This window comes from Bacillus rossius, chromosome 16 (assembly GCF_032445375.1).
Source record: "Bacillus rossius redtenbacheri isolate Brsri chromosome 16, Brsri_v3, whole genome shotgun sequence".
Lineage (NCBI taxonomy): Eukaryota > Metazoa > Arthropoda > Insecta > Phasmatodea > Bacillidae > Bacillus > Bacillus rossius.
Window position 1 is genome coordinate 28,043,879 of NC_086343.1, and position 19,085 is coordinate 28,062,963.

The 19,085-nt window shown below is 39.1% G+C and overlaps 1 protein-coding gene across 1 annotated transcript in view; it reads left to right on the forward strand.

Moving 5' to 3' along the window:
• LOC134539930 (uncharacterized) overlaps positions 1-19,085 on the forward strand; it is a 94,593-nt gene that overhangs the window by 65,471 nt on the left and 10,037 nt on the right. Inside the window, exon 4 of the mRNA XM_063382293.1 lies at positions 8,678-8,811. Within this exon, the coding sequence (XP_063238363.1) occupies positions 8,678-8,811 (134 nt within the window). The remainder of the gene's footprint in view (positions 1-8,677; positions 8,812-19,085) is intronic.

Consider the following 19,085-nt stretch of genomic DNA (forward strand, 5'->3'; position numbering starts at 1 on the left):
GGATTTGTGTATGGGGGGTGTTAAGAAGCATGGCACCCCCCTCTGTATTAAAGCGGGCGATGGGGGGGGCCCTCCCCCGGGAAAATTTGGATTTAAAGGTGTAAAATAGTGCTATTTTAGCAGTTTTCGATACTTAAATTTAAATATTGTAATGGTAAAATTTTTATTAATTTTAATATGAAATTTGTTTGAGTGATGAATAAGAAATTAATTAAATATTTGGTGCTAAGGGGGGGTTTGAACCCCTAAACCCCCCCCCCCCCCCTGGCTACGCCCCGGGGCCTGTGTGATGCATGTCGCCCCGCTTGCCCCGTTGCGAGGGAAAGAGTTCCTCGGCAGCTCAGCCCCACGCCGCACGCTGCTGGCTCTCCCCTCCCGCCGCCGCGGTGGTCGATAACCGGCCGACCTCCGAGCCAACCGCGCCGTCGGCCCCCCGTTTAATTGGAACCCTTATTTTTTTTATTTTTTATTTTTCCAAAAGGACCGCCCCTAGCTGCGCGAAAAAAAAAGAAGAAGAAAAACGGCTGAAACCACGGTGAAAGGAGGATGGGGGGGGGGGGGGGGGGGGGTTTTGTCTGACTTGGAAACCTTGAACACGCCAGGTGTTTACGCGCCATTTACAAAACCGCTCGACGTTTACTGAAAGTGTCTGATTACTTAACACCACATTCAAGGGGTGTATGTGTGTTAGTGAGGCGGGATGATAAGCGCGACGCCCGCTGGTGCTTCTAGCGCGGTGTCTCCTCTGGACTGGCGCGCAGTCTTCTCGTCGTCGCAGGACAACTGTGGAATCTGAGCGGTGACCGTAACATTATATGTATCGAGAAATGAAGATAAAGGTGTAATGCAAGTCCCTTAAGTGCTTTCAAGAATCTGTACTGGTTTGTTTTACCCCATACAAATTACTCTGAAAACATGCGTTTTAGCCATTTTGAATCTTCCAAAAATTACAGTTTAAAAACTAAATCCGAAATCAAAAGTACTTTTCGGCCCTCAGCGAACTCTTCAAATGCTTTCCGTAAGCAGACACCCACTCGGATATCTCGAGTAGTTTTGAAACCACGTTGTTTTTTTTCCTGAAGCCCTGAGCACCGTGTGTGTGCCCGGGTGGGCGGAGTCACAACCCCACGACGAGTCCGACACGCTCAACAGCCAATGAAAGACAAATGTCTCCGTGACGTCACTCCGACAAAATTACGCGCCCCGACGGTCCGCAAGGAATAGATTCTATTTCCAATTTTTTTTTTTTTTTTTTTTCGTGTCGTGCCGCTCGGCAGAAAGCAAAACGGAAATGGAAACCTTACACGATTAAACTTCTAAAAATATTTACCTACTTGGTAAATATTCATGCTGAAAAATGAAATTTCGTTTCACGTGTGTGTAGGTTTTAATATTTGTCGCTTCTAAGCTTGCGTTCATCTGTTTACACAAACGGATCTCGTCGTGTTTATGGTCGATGTTGTTATTGGAGATGGGTGAATATTTAATTTAAGAATGGACGAGTTCAGCGAAGAATTTTTAATTAATAAAATTTCAGGCTCATGGTATTCTGTATGACATTGGGTTGAAGGACTACAGAAACCAGCCAAAAAAAAAAATTCATGGGCTGAGATAGCATTTTCTTTTTGGCTTATACACTGTTTTTAGTGCATTCTATATACTGGATTTTTATGGAAGTATTTGGCTTGGAATGATTTACCGACAGCCAAATCAGAAATCGTCGGGTTGATGTTGTCGTGGTATTGTAACCCTATACGCTATTGAATCTGTCGTGCTGGAACGCTGCACGGCGGTTTGTCGGGTTTGTCGTGCAGTGCTCGTCGTGGCATTGTGAGTCCAGCTTTACGGTATAAAGTCCTTTCCGAGGCTAGTGCACGCTTTTTTTTTCAAGTTGCAGCTGAACATTTTTTGACGTGACAACGTCTAATAAATCGATGAACGCCGGCTGCACGCATGAAAAAGTGTCCCGTTACGCACATTGTTCCGTTACGCTGTGTCCCGTTACGCTCATTGTTCCGTTACGCTGTGTCCCGTTACGCTCATTGTACGCTTGCGCCTATGCGTCCGAGAAGAAGAAAGACAGCGGCAGCACACAACTTACATCTACACGTGAACTGTTTCGTCGACTGGTTATAGAGTGAAGTGAAAAGTTAATGTGGTTTTCATTGCTATTTACAACAAGAATTTCGGCAATAAAGGTTAATTATTCTTGCATTTTAAAAATCTGATCACTAGTATAATTTCAAGCATTTATTCTTTTATTATTAAAATAAAAATGATTAAATTTTATTCATAAAAGTATGCAATCATTTCATCAATGTTGTCACGTTAAACGATCGTCCGTAAACTGACTTTACAGACAACCAATTATTTATTTTTTTTACTGTCTGGGTTGTGTTTGATTGAATGAAGTTCTACAACCTCGCCGAATTTCGGCGCAAAATTGTAGAATTTCATTTAGTTAAACCCAATTCGGACGCTCGGGATCTATTTAAAATACGATCTATTTTTTCTACTTGATTAAAATCTAACACTGACGGACTGATAGACAACGCACAGCCTAACCGAAGAACCTTGAGATTTGAAATTTCTAGAAAACTATCCTTGAGTACCCTAAGGATTTTTTGAAATTCTATCCCTAAAGGAGTGAAAAGGGGTGGTAAATTTTGTATAGAAAAACATTTTTTTTTTTTTAAAGAAACGTGATGGCTCTTTGTAAATATACTCTTCAGAAGAAATAAAATAACAGGTGTTTCACTGTTTTTTTGAAAATTAATCACTTAAGGAGGTGAACGGAGGTAGCAAAGTTGGTATTACCACTCACTCATCAAGAATTAACCAGAACTATAAGACCTACAGACTTTGAAATTTGGCAACTGTATTCATTTTGCTACGTAGACATATGCTAAGATTTTTTTTTTTTACGGAAATCAGCTCTAAAGGCGAATTTCAGGTGTGTTAATGATTAAAAATTTTCCCGTCTTTCAGGTATATGCCCTACAGATTTAACTCGGGCAGCGCCGGATACTTCAGCTAGTTTAAAATTTAAAAAAAAAAAAAAAAAAAAAACGTCGTTCATATCCAACTTCAAATACGCATACAACCTTGGGAAGCACTTTAAACCATAAGTCGTACCTATAGAGGTTTTCAACTTATTTTGTCGCGATTAACCTATTGTCTAGGTTTGTCGGTTGAATTCAGACTCACCTTGTATATACTAGCTAATGCACCTGTGCTTCGCTAAGGCAGTCCACAAACAAAACACTCTCGCACAGTTCCTTATATACGCCCTTCCTCGTGGGTACGCCACTGCTGCGCCCCGAACAAAAAAAAGAGAAAAAATGAAATTTTAAACATTTTAAAATTAATCATAAAAAAATCGTTACAACAAAGATTAATATGAATAATTATAAACAAATAAAATTCTATCTTGCGTTCAAATATTTTTTTAATATTTCATATTTACATTCATTTAACAAATACTGTGTCAGTATGAATAAAAAGATAACTGAATTACTATCCGAAAGTGAATAAACCATAAACAATGTCATGACCGTTACCAGGAGATGAATATAGCAAAACCAACAATGCAATGGCCGTTGCCATAAAGATAAACGAGAAAATGTGTTTGAAAATCGTTAAAATAAATTGGGTGTTTCGTGTCTAAAAATTAATGTAAATACACGCGTTTCAGCGATTCACAAACTTCTATAAATACCGTTTGAAAACTAAATGCGGTATTCTAAAAATTCTACGAATATGCAGGATTCATTTAATATAAAACATTCGAATACATTTTGATTGCATTTATTTATTTGTTTATTTATTTTATGTTTTTCGCACTTTACCGATTTAGTGATTACGATTATGTGTGTTTCGTTACGATACGTGTGTGCCTTGGTGTAAATCAGTGACTTCAAAAGCAAGCAACCACTGAATGTTTAATGTGTGCGTTAAACAAACTATTTTGTCAGTGACACGTGAAATGTTTTTCCACTGATAAATCTTCTAAATTTTATTTTTATTTCAGGTATTTAAAAATATCGATGATTAGTTTGGTAGTAATTTGATTTAAATATGGAGTAAAATAAATTTGTGTAGTCAATTCTACAATACCTGTGTATCACTATAGCAATTTAATATGAAATCAGTGATTAAAAAAATCACAGTAACAGTTCCTAACCTAAAATATTGTTTTAATAAAAAATCATCGGCAATGCCCAGCTATGATAAAAAGAAAATCGTGCAATTAAAAAAGTCACATTATTTAATACTTGCTATAGTTCAATTACATCGCTAACCTGTTGTTCGTTTCACACCGAAAAAATTGTACACACGTGGTATACAACGTAGCACCTGTGCGATATAAACCGTCCGAAATGAGTGTTCATTCTCAACGATTACGGTGTATACCGTCAATCAAGCAGCTATTTCCTGCGGTAATATCCATGATATTCGTTGTTTACGTGTCTTTTATCGCAAAATGTGCGTTCGTGATCAGCCAGCTGGCAAACGTAAGTATAGACCCGCAAATTCCCCCGATTCGGTAGCCGGGTATAAAGTCCACAGTCTACTCATAGAGGTAGGGAAATATCGTGAATTAAATCGGCCTAAAGCATTTTTATATTCTAGAAATTCTTCTAATATGCAGGATTCACTTAATAGAAAACATTCTGAACACATTTTGATTGCATCGAATATGCAACAAATTTTGATAGATGCTTCTGGATTTTTCTTAAAAAAAAAAAATGGGTGTATATAATTATTTTTTACACAACAGGTTTACTAAATTTACCAAAATAACTAATCTGCGAAATATACGCCTGCAATGTCAGCAAAACGTGTACAAAGAATATATATAAATTTTTTTTTTGAGGGGGCGAAGGGGTAGTGGAATAGAACCACTTTAACAGCAGTATTCTTTCAAATTCTTTCATTTTGTTGGTGGAAATTTTTTTTTTTATATAGTATTTAGGATTTGGAGGTGGGGTGGGGGTTCTATATATTACGCCCACTTCCCACTAACATCGTACGCGCCATAATTTTGGCTGTGTCTAAAGAGATATGTTTTCCTTTACAGTGTAGTTGTACCTCTAGCGGTATGAAGACTTCACAACGGGGTTGGCCACGTCCGAATCATAACATTGTAAGTGTGTGAAGCCGTTTCCCTCCTTAGTTAAGTGTAGCCAGGCGCGTAGGAAGTAAATATTTAAGGGGGGGGGGGGCGGCAAAGGAGAGTATCATTATAAGTGGTGGATTTAACAAATGGGGTGTCCGGTAGAAAAAAATAATTGTATTCTGAGGAGCAAAATGGTGCTATTTAAGCATCTTTCGTACATAAAAATAGAATGTACTACTGGCAGAAATTTTAACTTTTTTTATAACAAATTTACTTAAGACTCGGCATCACAAAACAGTGATCACTTTTCAGTTTTCGCCTCGTAGAATTCATTTTGAAGGCAATTTGTTGAATTTTCCCACTGCACAGAGTACATAAATCACAAGCAACTTCAAATTTAGTTCCCAGATATCATCAAGTTATCTAGAGCTGTAGAAAAGGCAAAAAATTAAAAATGTGTTTGACTAATTGCATCATAATTACATGACAGTGGTTGAAGATTAATATTTGTAGTTTGAGATAATATATTTTGCCAACTGTCTATAGCTATAGTTACATTTTCTTAATACGTGCTAACAAACAACTACAATAATCAAAACAAGCTATAATCAAATATTTAAGTGAGGTTGAGCCTTGAGTAAACAATTTAACAAAGACGTCATTATCCCACTCATTGCCCACTCTTAAGTAAATTCATTTGAATATCAGGACAGGAGAACTCTTAATGTTACACACCTTTAATTAAATATTCTTAGATGATGCCAATATTCAGATTATATTGACACAAGCATATGGTGTACCTAGTGTCCACTGAATATTAATTTAAAACGTGACAGAAAAACTGCTTTACCATTAATAAATCTGAAAATCTAAATATCTTATGATAAGTCATATGGCAAAATAACACATTCAAATTGATAAAGTCAAATCACAATATAACAAAACTCGGAATAATGAGCCATTCGACATATTACTATCATAGCATTTTTATGTTCCTCTTAATTTAAAATACATAAAAACATTCTCAAAAGTCTCAGAATTATTTGTACGAACAGTCCGTATTTTTTCATTGACAACTACACAGCTACTAGAAATGGCATCACAAGTTTTGATGTAAAGTAAAGAAATATTACAGCACCCAGACTTCATGTTTTGATGAGTAGCAACAGAAAAATTAAACTTTACCAAAAACGCTCTTTCTCTCGTCCTTGCGGCAGACAAATTCTTTCATAACCGACTTGATGTCTATTGATGCAGTTTTATCACTATGGATATGAAGCAAAGTCAAATGAGTGAGACGTCTTTGGGACATTGAAGATCGCAAGTATGTCTTCAAACGACGAAGTGCACTAAATGAACGCTCTGCAGATGCGGCTGAAGCAGGCACAGTCATGATGAGTATCATGAGTCGAGTTACTTGATCGAGCAAAGCACGGGTCGTATCACTCTCTTTACCCAACTTTTCAGCGAATGCTGCACAAGTGTCGGGTACATTTCCAGGAAGATTCTTCAATAGCTGCAACTGTGTAAGGAGACTGTCTAGATTGAAATCTTCGGCAAAGAATAAAGTATAACGCACAGACAAGAAAATCCCACAAAACCACTTAGCATTGCAATGAAGACAATGCCTCTTGTTCTGATGCAATGGCCGGGCAAAACCATCACTTTGCCCGGCCATGAAATGTTATGGCCGGGCAGTCGCCTGGGTCCCCCCCCCCCCCCCCCCCCCGTTTCTACGTGCCTGAGTGTAGCGCCATATGGTTAGACGCCCAAAACATTGGATGAAGTGTAGTGTTTGCAGTGCAGAAACAGTTTGAAATGAATTTTTTTTACGTGACAACGTCTAATAAATCGATGAACGCCGGCTGCACGCACGAATATGTGTCCCGTTACGCACATTGTCCCGTTACGCTGTGTCCCGTTACGCTCATTGTACGCATGCGCCGCATCTATCTTCCACTCGATTGGAACAACCATCGATTTGACTTTTTCGAGGCACATTAAACTTGAAACACTCCCATTCGTTTCCTACTTTTCCTATCATCGTCCTATCCTTAACCGAATAACACAGATTGGAAGAAGTTAAATAGCAAACATGTACAAAAGTTATAGTTAAAATAATCTGTTCGTTAAAGTAATAAACATATTTGAATTAATGAGTGCAAATAAAAGTAAAATTATCAATTAAATTGTAGATTTCATTTCACTCATTCTTTGTATACATACAAAATAGTGATAATTCAATAAAAATGATTCAATTTTATTCATAAAAGTATGCAATCATTTCATCAATGTTTTGTTATGACGTTGTCACGTTATACTATCGTCCGTAAACCGACTTTACAGACAACCAATTTTTTTTTCGGTCACTCGCTCACGAGATACAATTACCAGTTTCATTATATTAGACAATTGGACCTTTTTCTACAACGTACTGGACGCGATGTATTATTTTCACCCGGAGCTCACACCTCATGTACATCAAAACTCCCCCAGGCAACAGAAACCGTTAGGGTGTAATCCTGGTTAGGAGAAAATATGGTTCTTTTACATGCCTGACACTGTTGCCAGTGTCCAACATGGGTTCCAAGAACCGGGAAATAAATTCGCCATTTCCATTTCACCCGGAGCATGTAACTTAGGTTCACACCTCATAAATTCATCAATACATACATCAGGCATATGAACCCGTTAGGGTGTGATCCTGGTTAGGAGAAAAGACGGTTCTTTTACATGCCTAACACTGTTACCAGTGCCCAACATGGGTTCCGAGAACCGGGAAATAGATTCGCCACTTCCAATCGCGGCATTGTTACTGGCGAGAGGTTGAGGAGACCCATCCCAACTTCGGTCCCACCGACCCGCCCCCAGCTCCGCCTGCAGAGCTAGCCCCCTCTGTGGAATCTGAGTAGAGCCGTCACGGAACCATGGGCGTCGCAACCGTGGGGGAAGGGGGGGGGGGTGACACGTACGTCCCGTCCCCCGTCCCCCCAAATAATAAAAGTCTTCAATTTCGTCCCCTCCAATAATATATTTAGTTTCGTAGTTATATTAAAAATTATGATTTCTGTGATATAATCCAAATGTTGCGCGCATGGTGCATTTAGTCCAATCGTGGTAATGTGAGCACTTTTTAATTCGATCTTCGAGTAAAATCAAAAACAGGTCCGATACCGAATGCAGATACGTTAACTGTGTTTTTTTTACAAATTTGTTCTCTGAAAATATTATTTTTATAAAAAATATATTATATATTGCAACCAACTATAATTAGAATATTTAGGAAAGGAAAATGCCTAAAAACCGCCTTTTTGCACCTTAAAAATACCAATTTTTCCCGGGGGTGGACCCCCGGGCCCCCCGCTTTTTTTTTTTTCGCCAGGGGATGGATATTCCTCAACAACTAAATCAATTGAAGTCCCTCCTTGCGACGCCCATGACGGGACCTCACCTCTCACATCCCTGGGACCCCAGTTGCTCGTGATCCGACCTCTGCCGGCTCGGCAGGCCAGTCGCCCGGGCTGGAGCAGTCAGGATGACCTTGTGCGGGTGTTGCAGAGCTGCCCGCCGCGGACCCGGAGGTGGCCGTCGACGGCCCCCGCTACTCGGCCGGGGACACGGTGCGGGCCAACTGCACCTCGGCGCCCTCCTTCCCCGCCGCCAACCTCACCTGGTTCGTCAACGGCCACCGGGTGAGCGGGGTGCTGCCATAACTTAGAAACACACAACTTAGAAACACATAACTTAGAATTTTTTAATGTTATGGCGGTTCTAAGCTATGACTTCCTTCGTTATGACGTTTCTAAGTTGTGTGGTTCTGCGTTGCGTGTTTCTAAGTTGTGTGTTTCTGCGTTGCGTGTTTCTAAGTTACGTGTTTCTAAGTTATGACAGTTCTAAGTTGTGTGTTTCTAAGTTATGATAGTTATAAGTTATGACTTTCTACGTTATGACGTTTCTAAGTTGTGTGGTTCTGCGTTGCGTGTTTCTAAGTTACGCGTTTCTAAGTTATGACAGTTCTAAGTTGTGTGTTTCTAAATTATGACAGTTCTAAGTAGTGACTTTCTACGTTATGACGTTTCTAAGTTGTGGGGTTCTGCGTTATGTGTTTCTAAGTTGTGTGTTTCTAAGTTATGATCTTTCTAAGTTGTGTGTTTCTAAGTTACGTGGATTTTTCCAAGTTTTCTAAGTTATGACAGTTCTTAGTTGTGACTTTCTAAGTCGTGTGTGGTTCCCCGGGCGAGTCTCCGTCCAGTCCGGGGCGTGACCACCTCGGCGGCGTTCCGGGCAAGGCGCGGGGGTGGACATTCACCCGGTGCACTTGACCAGAAAACCTATTTTACTTTGCTGATCCGACAGCAGGCTGGAAGTAGTTGATTATTATTATGATGATGATGTCAAAGGCCCATTCTGTATCGCTACCCTTTTAAATGTGTCATTTACATTGGTTTTTATTTGGGCTCATTCTTGTTTTTTTTTTTTGCAATGTTGGTGTGCCGAATAATTTTGAGCAGAAGCTGAGTCGTATTTTAAAGCCAGTGCTGTCTGTGGTAGTGTCTCGGGGTGTCATGTAAAACGCGTCACTTTGTGCATAAAATTTCCAGTGTTTTTGTTCCTGTATTAAACAGTTTTGACACGGCATTGAAAAGCTCCATCTAATTCGAGACTATCGCACTTTGGAAGAAGCGCAATAAACTGATATTGGTTTTTCAATGGAATTATGTTGCATTTTATGGATGCTGAAAAAAATTCCACAAGACCAGAATCAGTCAAGGAAAAGTCCAGGAGTTCTGTTTATGATTTTTTAAAATAGAAATGATACCAGCCATTCTAACTGGGGCAGTGGTGACGGTGCGCCCAATAATCTGTGTCGCAGATCTCTGCGATTTGTCTTCCCGCTGATCCTCACAATCAATCAGCCCCCTCCCCCTTTTCCCCCCCTTCAATTTTTTTTACTAGTCCCTCCCCTCTTCCCCTTTTCCCTTCCCAAACTCTCCCACGCGCACCCTTTCTTCCTTCCGTTATCAATCTTGGTCGTCTATCCCATGTCCTCTATACTACGTCGAGGCGTTGAAAGAAATAGGAGGGAGGGAGGGGGGTTAGTTTTCGATGGAAGGGGAGAGGATTTCGACAATGCCGCACAGAACGAAACACTCACAATAGCGAAGGACGCGGGATCATTTATGGGTCCGGGCGAGTTATGGCCGGGCGCTCGTGATATTTCTTCCAGCACGGAGTCGAAAAAAAAAAAAACCTAGATATATTAAGAGGCACTTAAAAAGGATGAATCATTTTCACTGGTTGTTTATTTATTGCTGGCCATCTGCACAGTGATAACTCTCTGAGCGACTGAGCGGTGCATCTTTCAAGCCTGTCGGAGTCGTCACATACTTCTTCGTCTTCTTGGAGTGTCAGGCCGGCCAAAATCTCAAATCCTCAAATACCATTAAATGTGTGACGATCATGTACCGTGGTGCTCCGCCTGGCGCGGGCAGTGTGTGGATTAATTTTCGGAACGAACCTGGTCTCTCCCAGCACTTGTAGTTGAGCTGACTGCCGCGCCACGATTCTTGAAAGCACTTAAGGGACTTGCATTACACCTTTATATTCATTTCTCCTCCATATAATGTTACAGCCACTGCTCAAATTTCTCAGTAATCCTGTGACGACGAGAAGACTGCGCGCCAGTTCAGAGGCTTGCGCTTAGAGGCTACACCGCGCTGGAAGGACCAGCGAGCGTCGAGCTTATCATCATGCCTCACTAACACACATACACCCCTGACGAGGCGGGCCCCTTCATATTTATTGTGATAAAGTAATTATTTCTTTGAAAGACAGGAGAATGAGAATTTCTTATATCTTTAGCTCTTTAATGTATATTGTGATAAAGTAAAAGTTTGTTGGAAAGACAGTGAGAGTTGCTTATATCACGAGCTCATTAATATTTATGGTGATAAAGTTTTAAAAAATGCCTACAAAGTAATTGTTAGGTATAAGTGCTCACAATTGAGTGTATTTTTATTTATTTTAATCTATTTTGAATCAATTCTTGTTTTAATGTATTTATATTTATACATGAGATTAATATGTTTACATAATTTTATATGATTAAAGCATGAGTTGGCCAAGCAGTCCCAAGCATTTGTCTGGCAGCCATTTTGGGATATGTTTTCAGAGCGGATATCTTTTAGGATTTTATGAGCGAGCACAACCATGTCGCAAACTGGAAAGGTTACCTTTCCAAGTTGATAACTTTCAGAATTTTAAAGCAGAAAATAATATGCATTTTAAGAAATCGGAAAGGGTACCTTTCCAGTTTATTTTCTGCTGTGTCATTGTACAGAAAATCCTGAAAGGTACCCTTTCCGAGGGAATACCTTTCCAGTGCATATTTGCATTAAAACCGAAACATTTTAAGAAATCGTAAAGGGTACCTTTCCAGTTTCTACCCAGCTACACTACCGCCACCAAAAGTATGAAAGGTACCCTTTCCGAGGGGATACAATTCAGCCCCCCCCCCCCCAATATTCTGGGAATGTTAGTTTAGGAAGTCAGAGAACTTTTTTGATACAAAAAGAAATTGTATCCATTTTAAACATGTAAATATGTATTTATTTGTAAAATAAACATTGAAGGGTTTAATTTTTTTAACTTAATTATCTTTTTAGACTCTTGAGATTTAAATTCGATTTGAAGCACTATTTTAAGAATCAAATACGAGATTCAGCTTTAAGAAAAAAAAGTTTTATTCAACTTATTACTAGTCATTACTGTTCGTAAGGGCTGAGCATTCGCATGATCCATACCAATATTACAAAGAGAGAGTGTGGGTTTGTTCTAAGAATATCGAAAACTACTGCACTGATATCAAGAATTCGTTCACTGTCATGGAACTACATTATTGCAGATGGATTAAGGCTAGTATTTATTTTAAAAATATATTAAAAATAATAAAATACTTAAAAATAACAGTAAACAAATACACACTAGATATATCTATAGTAAAGTTACACTAAAGAGTTATAGAAGAGCGGATATAAATTGATTGTGTATTAAACCAAATATCGTAATAAGGCAATATGGGAAACTCTGTCCAAACAGCATAGGCTAAGTGCAAAACACTTCACTGCATTGCTCTCTAACTAATTTAAACTCCACGCCACTAGATGCCACGACTGTAACTGGTTTCATGCTCTTAAAAACGCAGGTACAGTACACACCACCAGGTTCTCTGCAATCACTTGTCTCACGTATTTCTTACCTGTTTCCCTTATTGTCCTTATTGCGATATTTGACTAAACTCATTTTCGTTACCTTTTGTTATTCGTATCGTATTAATCTTTCCTTGGAGGTAAAAAAAAATAGTCATAGAATATGTTTCATTTCATATATTTAAAAAAAAATTGGTTGTCTGTAAAGTCGGTTTACGGACGATATATTAACGTGACAACGTCATAACAAAACATTGATGAAATGATTGCATACTTTTATGAATAAAATTGAATCATTTTTATTGAATTATCACTATTTTGTATGGATACAAAGGAGTGAAATGAAATCTACAATTTAATTGATAAATTTACTTTTATTTGCACTCATTAATTCAAATATGTTTATTACTTTAACGAAGAGATTATTTTAACTATAACTTTTATACATGTTTGCTATTTAACTTCTTCCAATCTGTGTTATTCTGTTAAGGATAAGACGATGATAGGTAAAGTAGGAAACGAATGAGAGTGTTTCAAGTTTAATGTGCCTCGAAAAAGTCAAATAAATGGTTGTTCCAATCGAGTAGAAGAGAGATAGATGCGGCGCAAGCGTACAATGAGCGTAACGGGACACAGAGTAACGGGACAATGTGCGTAACGGGACACTGTTTCGTGCGTGCAGCCGGCGTTCATCGATTTATTAGACGTCACGTCAAAAAAAAATGTTTTGGAAGATAAATAATATTTGTAATTAAAAACGGAGCTCTAAAAGTTTACTCCGAGTAAAAAGTTACTTATATAACGTAGTTATAAAATGTAGGAAATTATGCAAATGAACATTTTATTGAAACTTTAAGCATTGGCAGTATGCTAGCCTACTCCCAGCTGTAATCCCTATTGTGGCCAGTCAACGTGCGTTATCATTGTAGATGGTGATTTAAGGTACAGTCACTAAATAACACATATGTTTATAACATACTGGAATTTCTCAATTCCCTCAACCCAATAGGCTTTCCTCTCATTGCCTAAAAATAAAATTTTGGGATTCCAATTATTTTAATGCGTAATCTTCACCCTCCAATCCAATGCAATGGGACAAGAACGCAAATTAAAGCACTTAGGAACAACATATTTGAAACCATCAGTATCACAGGACCAGCAGCTGCGTAAATGGTGCAAATTCCTAGCTTTCCCATGATCCTAACCGAATTACCTTTTCAATTTAAGCGACTGTGGTTTCCAGTTAACATTAAATTTGCCGTCACCGTCAACGAATCTCAGGGTGTAACATGCAAATCTGTTGATGCTGATCTGAGGAAAGATTGCTTTTCTCGTGGAAACCTGTATGTTGGGACATCTAGATCAGGTAGAATATTTTGACTCCGTTCAGGAAAATTACATAAAATGTTGTATACTCAGAAATATTGAAATAAAGTTATGTCTCTAAAATTAAACAATATTTATTTATCTCCTCTTATACATCTTGTGTACCTATCCTTACTCTTTTTTGTAATTTATTTTGCATTTATTTGGAAATTATCAATAACTTAAATATCAGGTTTTATTATGATTCTTCAAAATAAATGTTTCTCTGTTAAAGCTAGCGCAAGTTGCTAATGTTCGATAAGAAAGGAAACGGGAATCCACGACACTATAGTGGTTTTTGAAAACGGAACAGAAATATTCATATAAACTTACAGATATTTATATATTTCGACATTTACATAAAAAAACTTTATCACTAAAAATAGTGTTCGCAGTACTATTGGGTTTGGATTCTTACTCGGGAATTATAGATTTGTGTTGTCCCAGTACCTCCAATAGTTAAAGTTCTTTGTAAACAGTTGCCTGAATAACTTTCCAGTATTAACTGCGCACATTAATAAGCATAATAAAACCAAATAAAGTCCAATTACTGAATATTCTTTTACCTTTTCCATGGATTAGGAAAATTTTTGCTTGATAAAACATCAATAAAAATATAAAATTATGCGCCAGTTATCGTAAAAAATACTTATTATCTCGAACAACGTATTACGTAATATCCAAAAATAACCATAGCTATGTGTTTCACAAAGTTTCAATATACTTTTTGTAGTGTCCAAGATATTTCTTGACAACTGGTTTCCAAAAGAATCTTTTGTAAAAGTACAGTACATATTCTTTTTTTCTGATTAGGAGAATTTTAAAATAATCTGATAGATGTTTGTCTACGTTATTTGGCGTTCGAACACACACCGCGCTTTTTTATTGTAAATAAATTTATCTATAAATAAATAAATTGAGCGCGAGATGGCCCGATGGCCAAGACAACGGACCAACGTTCCGAGGAAGTCTGGCTTCGAACTCCGGGTCTGACCATTCCGATTCTGGTTTTCTCGTTCGTTTCCCATGAATCAGTCCAGGCAAGCGCTTGCGTGGTTACTTACGTACCTACTACGGACCTTGGGCTGATTACTTGCCCAAAATCCGTGTATTGAGTTCGTCTGTGCGCGTTTTCTGGACTGTTTGGCTCAGTGCCGGAGGGAACCGAAGTACCTACGAGAGTGGTGGATGCTGACCAGGGACGTCGGAACAGGGGGGGGGGGGAGGGGGGGCAGCAGGGGCGAGTCGCCCCCGTGCTGTTATGCATGGGGAGGGGGGGGGCGAGAGTAGCATTTCGCCCCCCTCCTTTTCCCAGAATAAATGTTTGGTCCTAGTAGTATTTTTCTCGACCAGTAGTTCCAAACGTTGCATTGGTGATCACATTGATTAGAAAATCAAATTTATGATTGTAAATATACTGTAAAATGATTGCAAATTCCTAGATGGTATTTTATTTAAATTGTACTACATTTACTGTCAGAATAGTATTTAATACATACTACGTCATCAAATTCTTGGAATGGTATATTTAATATTTTGGTTCGGAAACTCATTAAATAGCACAATTTTGCATCTAAAATTCCAAATATTTCCTCTCTAGGACTGAGGTAAGTGTGATACATCTTTTCGCCCCACTCATGAAAACGTTCCGACGTCCCTGATGCTGACGGAAGGGTAGGGAGAATGGGTTTGTGTCGGAAAAGGTTTCGGGGAGGTTGGGGGCGGGTTAGGGGTGGGAGAAGTGAGAGGTAATAGCTGACTCGCAGCGACTGCAACAAGCCGGAGGACGATCGGCACGGAGCCGACCGATATCGGGCCCGGCAACAGGCAAACAACGCTAATTACCTGGGCCCTTGTTTGCGCCCAGCCCCGCCGAGTCGGGGAAGCAGGCGGCCTTATCTGCAGCTGGAGCGAGTTGGGCGAGTTGACTTGCAGCTCTCTGCTCTCTCTCTCTCGGTTTCGATCAAGCGCCTCCTCCTACGCCAACAACCACCCCCCCCTAGCGGCGCGCAAACAGACATCCAACCCTGTAAGCGAATTTTCCCCGCATTGCCCTACAGAGTCAGCCCTCGTCGAGTTCCAAAAACATTTTTTTTTGTAATGGTCTGGAAGAAAGTTGAGTTTGTGTTCCGGAAATCAGATGGAAATTTGTAAAATTTCCGTTTTTCGTTAAAACGCGCAGAAGTTGGTCTTAGTGTTGATAAGGGTCACGGGTTCGATCCCAAGAAAGACGCATTAGTGGTAGGCCCTACATGATTGTATTTCCTGCGCCTGGAGTCGGAGTGAGGCGCAGGAGCCGATGCCCGCCATTTTGAATTGTGATGTCACGGCCACCGTGTTGGATGACCTTGACCTTCAACTTTTGCCAATATTTTACGAAAATTGATTTTAAAAATAACAAAAATTGTCCCGAAATTTTCCAAACTGACCCGGAATTTCCAGTCTTTAGGAAAACATCGTCACCAAAAAATTTCAAAACATTTGAAAATTCTAAAATTTCCATTTTAAGGGCAAATTTCCCATCAAAATTTCAAAAATTCTAAATTCTGATTTCCTCAATTATAATTTTTTTTCCTTTAAATGAACTAAATATTCCCTAAGTGGCTTAAATTACCCAATCGACCAGCCACCAATTAGCCGCTGGGGACTCTTGACTTTGACCCCGGCTTCTGATGTCATGGCCACTATTTTACATTTCGCCATTTTGTTTCCTAGAAATTTTCGCCGTTTGAGTTATAGCGTCGCATCTACCATATTGAAAATCCGTAGTTATAAAAAAAATTGTGAAACAATTAAAAAATTTAAAAAGTATATAATTTCGATTTTAATAAAATTATTATAAAATCACACTTATATTACAAACCTGGGAGAGGGCCAAAATAAATAATTCTTTCCCCATGATGGCTACTGGCTACTACTGAAGAAAATATATTACGCAGACCAGTATAATGTGATGGCGGCCCTCTTGGATCCGCCATCTTGGATCCGCCATCTTGTTTTCGTCTGTTGTTTTCAAGTGAATGTACAAAATTTACAAATATCTGTAATTTTACCTGAATATTTCTGTCCCATATATATATATATATATGTGTTTCTGTCCCATATATATATGTTTCTGTCCCACATATATATATATATATATATATATATATATATATATATATATATATATATATAAGTATATAGTAGGGCATGCATGGGTAGCTGCTCCTTGTAAAGCTGATGTCTGCGCCTTGTTCGCGGGACGCAGAAGTGTTGAAGCGTGGTGTCTGCCTCGTGGAAATAGTGTTAAATGTTCTTGAAGGATTCATTTTTACGTCCGTGACTGTTTTTAAACGACATGTAAATCATGTTCCGTACTTGACGACCATCATCAGACGTGGTCAAGCACTTTTTTTTTTTGCAAAAAAAAAGGACGTGCCGCTATGCCCCCCCCCCCCCCGTCCCCTCTGGATCCGACAATGATTGAGATTGTTGGTTAAAAATTCATGCCCGGGGCCATACAGCACGATCACATCACTCGCTTCCCACATGAGCCGTGCGGGTTGGCTGATTCCCGACGGGGTCTCGCCCGGGATTGGTTTGCAACTGGGAAACGTGACGGACGTTGCCGTAAGGCGAGAGGGGGTAAGGGGGTGTGAGTTGCCCCGGGGTGCTTCCATTTCACCCGCTGATTCATTCCGTCAAAGTTACATTGCAGTCTCATCACCCCTATAAGCCTCTAATGACCACAATAAAAATTGGTTGTCTGTAAAGTCGGTTTACGGACGATAGTTTAACGTGACAACGTCATAACAAAACATTGATGAAATGATTGCATACTTTTATGAATAAAATTGAATCATTTTTATTGAATTATAACTATTTTGCATGGGTACAAAGAAGGAGTGAAATGAAATATACAATTTAATTGATAAATTTACTTTTAGGAATCGTCCATTAATCACGTGACGCTCGAAAGGAGGGGGGGGGGGGAGGGGGTCGGGAAAAATCACGAAATATCACAAGGGGGGAGGGGGTGTAGAGAGATATCACGTGTATTTATTTTATCGCCCGATTTCTATTAAACCGAAAAGCGACGCGTGACCTTGACTCGCCGTAGCCAGGCAACAATATCCCCGCCCGCCGCAACATGAACCACCCGGCTCGGCTTGCCAGTCAACAGTAAGACTGTGATTTTGGCGCCGAATACATGAAGCCTTTCTTTATTATTTTTACGCCAGTGAGAATAAACCATTTTTATCACTGTGCTTAATTTTCCAGAAACAAATTATATTATACCTATATTTAAAGATAATATTCTGAAATTTTAAAAATATTTTGTACAAAAAAAAACGATTTATTGAGCGGTGGGGGGGGGGGGGGTTAAGTCTAAAACCTCACCCCAAATCACTAGGGGGGAGGGGGGGTTAAAATATTCTAAAAAAAACATCACGTGATTAATGGACTACCCCTGCACTCATTAATTCAAATATGTTTATTACTTTAACGAAGAGATTATTTTAACTATAACTTTTATACATGTTTGCTATTTAACTTCTTCCAATCTGTGTTATTCTGTTAAGGATAGGACGATGATAGGAAAAGTAGGAAACGAATGGGAGTGTTTCAAGTTTAATGTGCCTCGAAAAAGTCAAATCGATGGTTGTTCTAATCGAGTGGAAGAGAGATAGATGCGGCGCAAGCGTACAATGAGCGTAACGGGACACAGCGTAATGGGACAATGTGCGAAACGGGACACTTTTTCGTGCGTGCAGCCGGCGTTCATCGATTTATTAGACGTTGTCACGTCGAAAAAAACTAATTAATATTTTTTCTATACCAGATTAAAATAAAAACGTCACACTTAAGATTTACCAGTTCGTGAAATTCTGTTAGTGGATTCTGTAGGCTGTAGGTTGTTTTACTCGTTCACGTCTTCTCGAATGCCGCGTTATCGAACCGCGTTAGGTCGAAAGAGAATAATTTACAATCGCGGGGTAGCGTATTTGCAAAAAGCCATGCTTTGTGAACCGGAACGCTGGTAGCAACGAACTTTTCCTTGACACCATTGTTTTGTGCGGTACCTTTAAAGCTCGGTGCACATTTGAAAAAGGAAAAAAAAAAAAGTTACGGTAACAGTAGGTCGTACGCACAGTATTTGACCACCATGGTTTTAAACCCATTGATTCACAATAGCGTACACAACGTGTGAGGAAATAAAGGAGGGAATTTATTATTTTTTTATTATTACGAATTTATAATTTCCGTTACGGATGCATGGAGCAACTGGCAATGAGAGATTAGAGTAGCATGACATTCTTGACGAGACTAGATAACTGTTCATATTTATCAATCATATTGTGGCAAGAAATTGTCGAGATATTACAATGCTCGTGTTATTCATGCTTTAA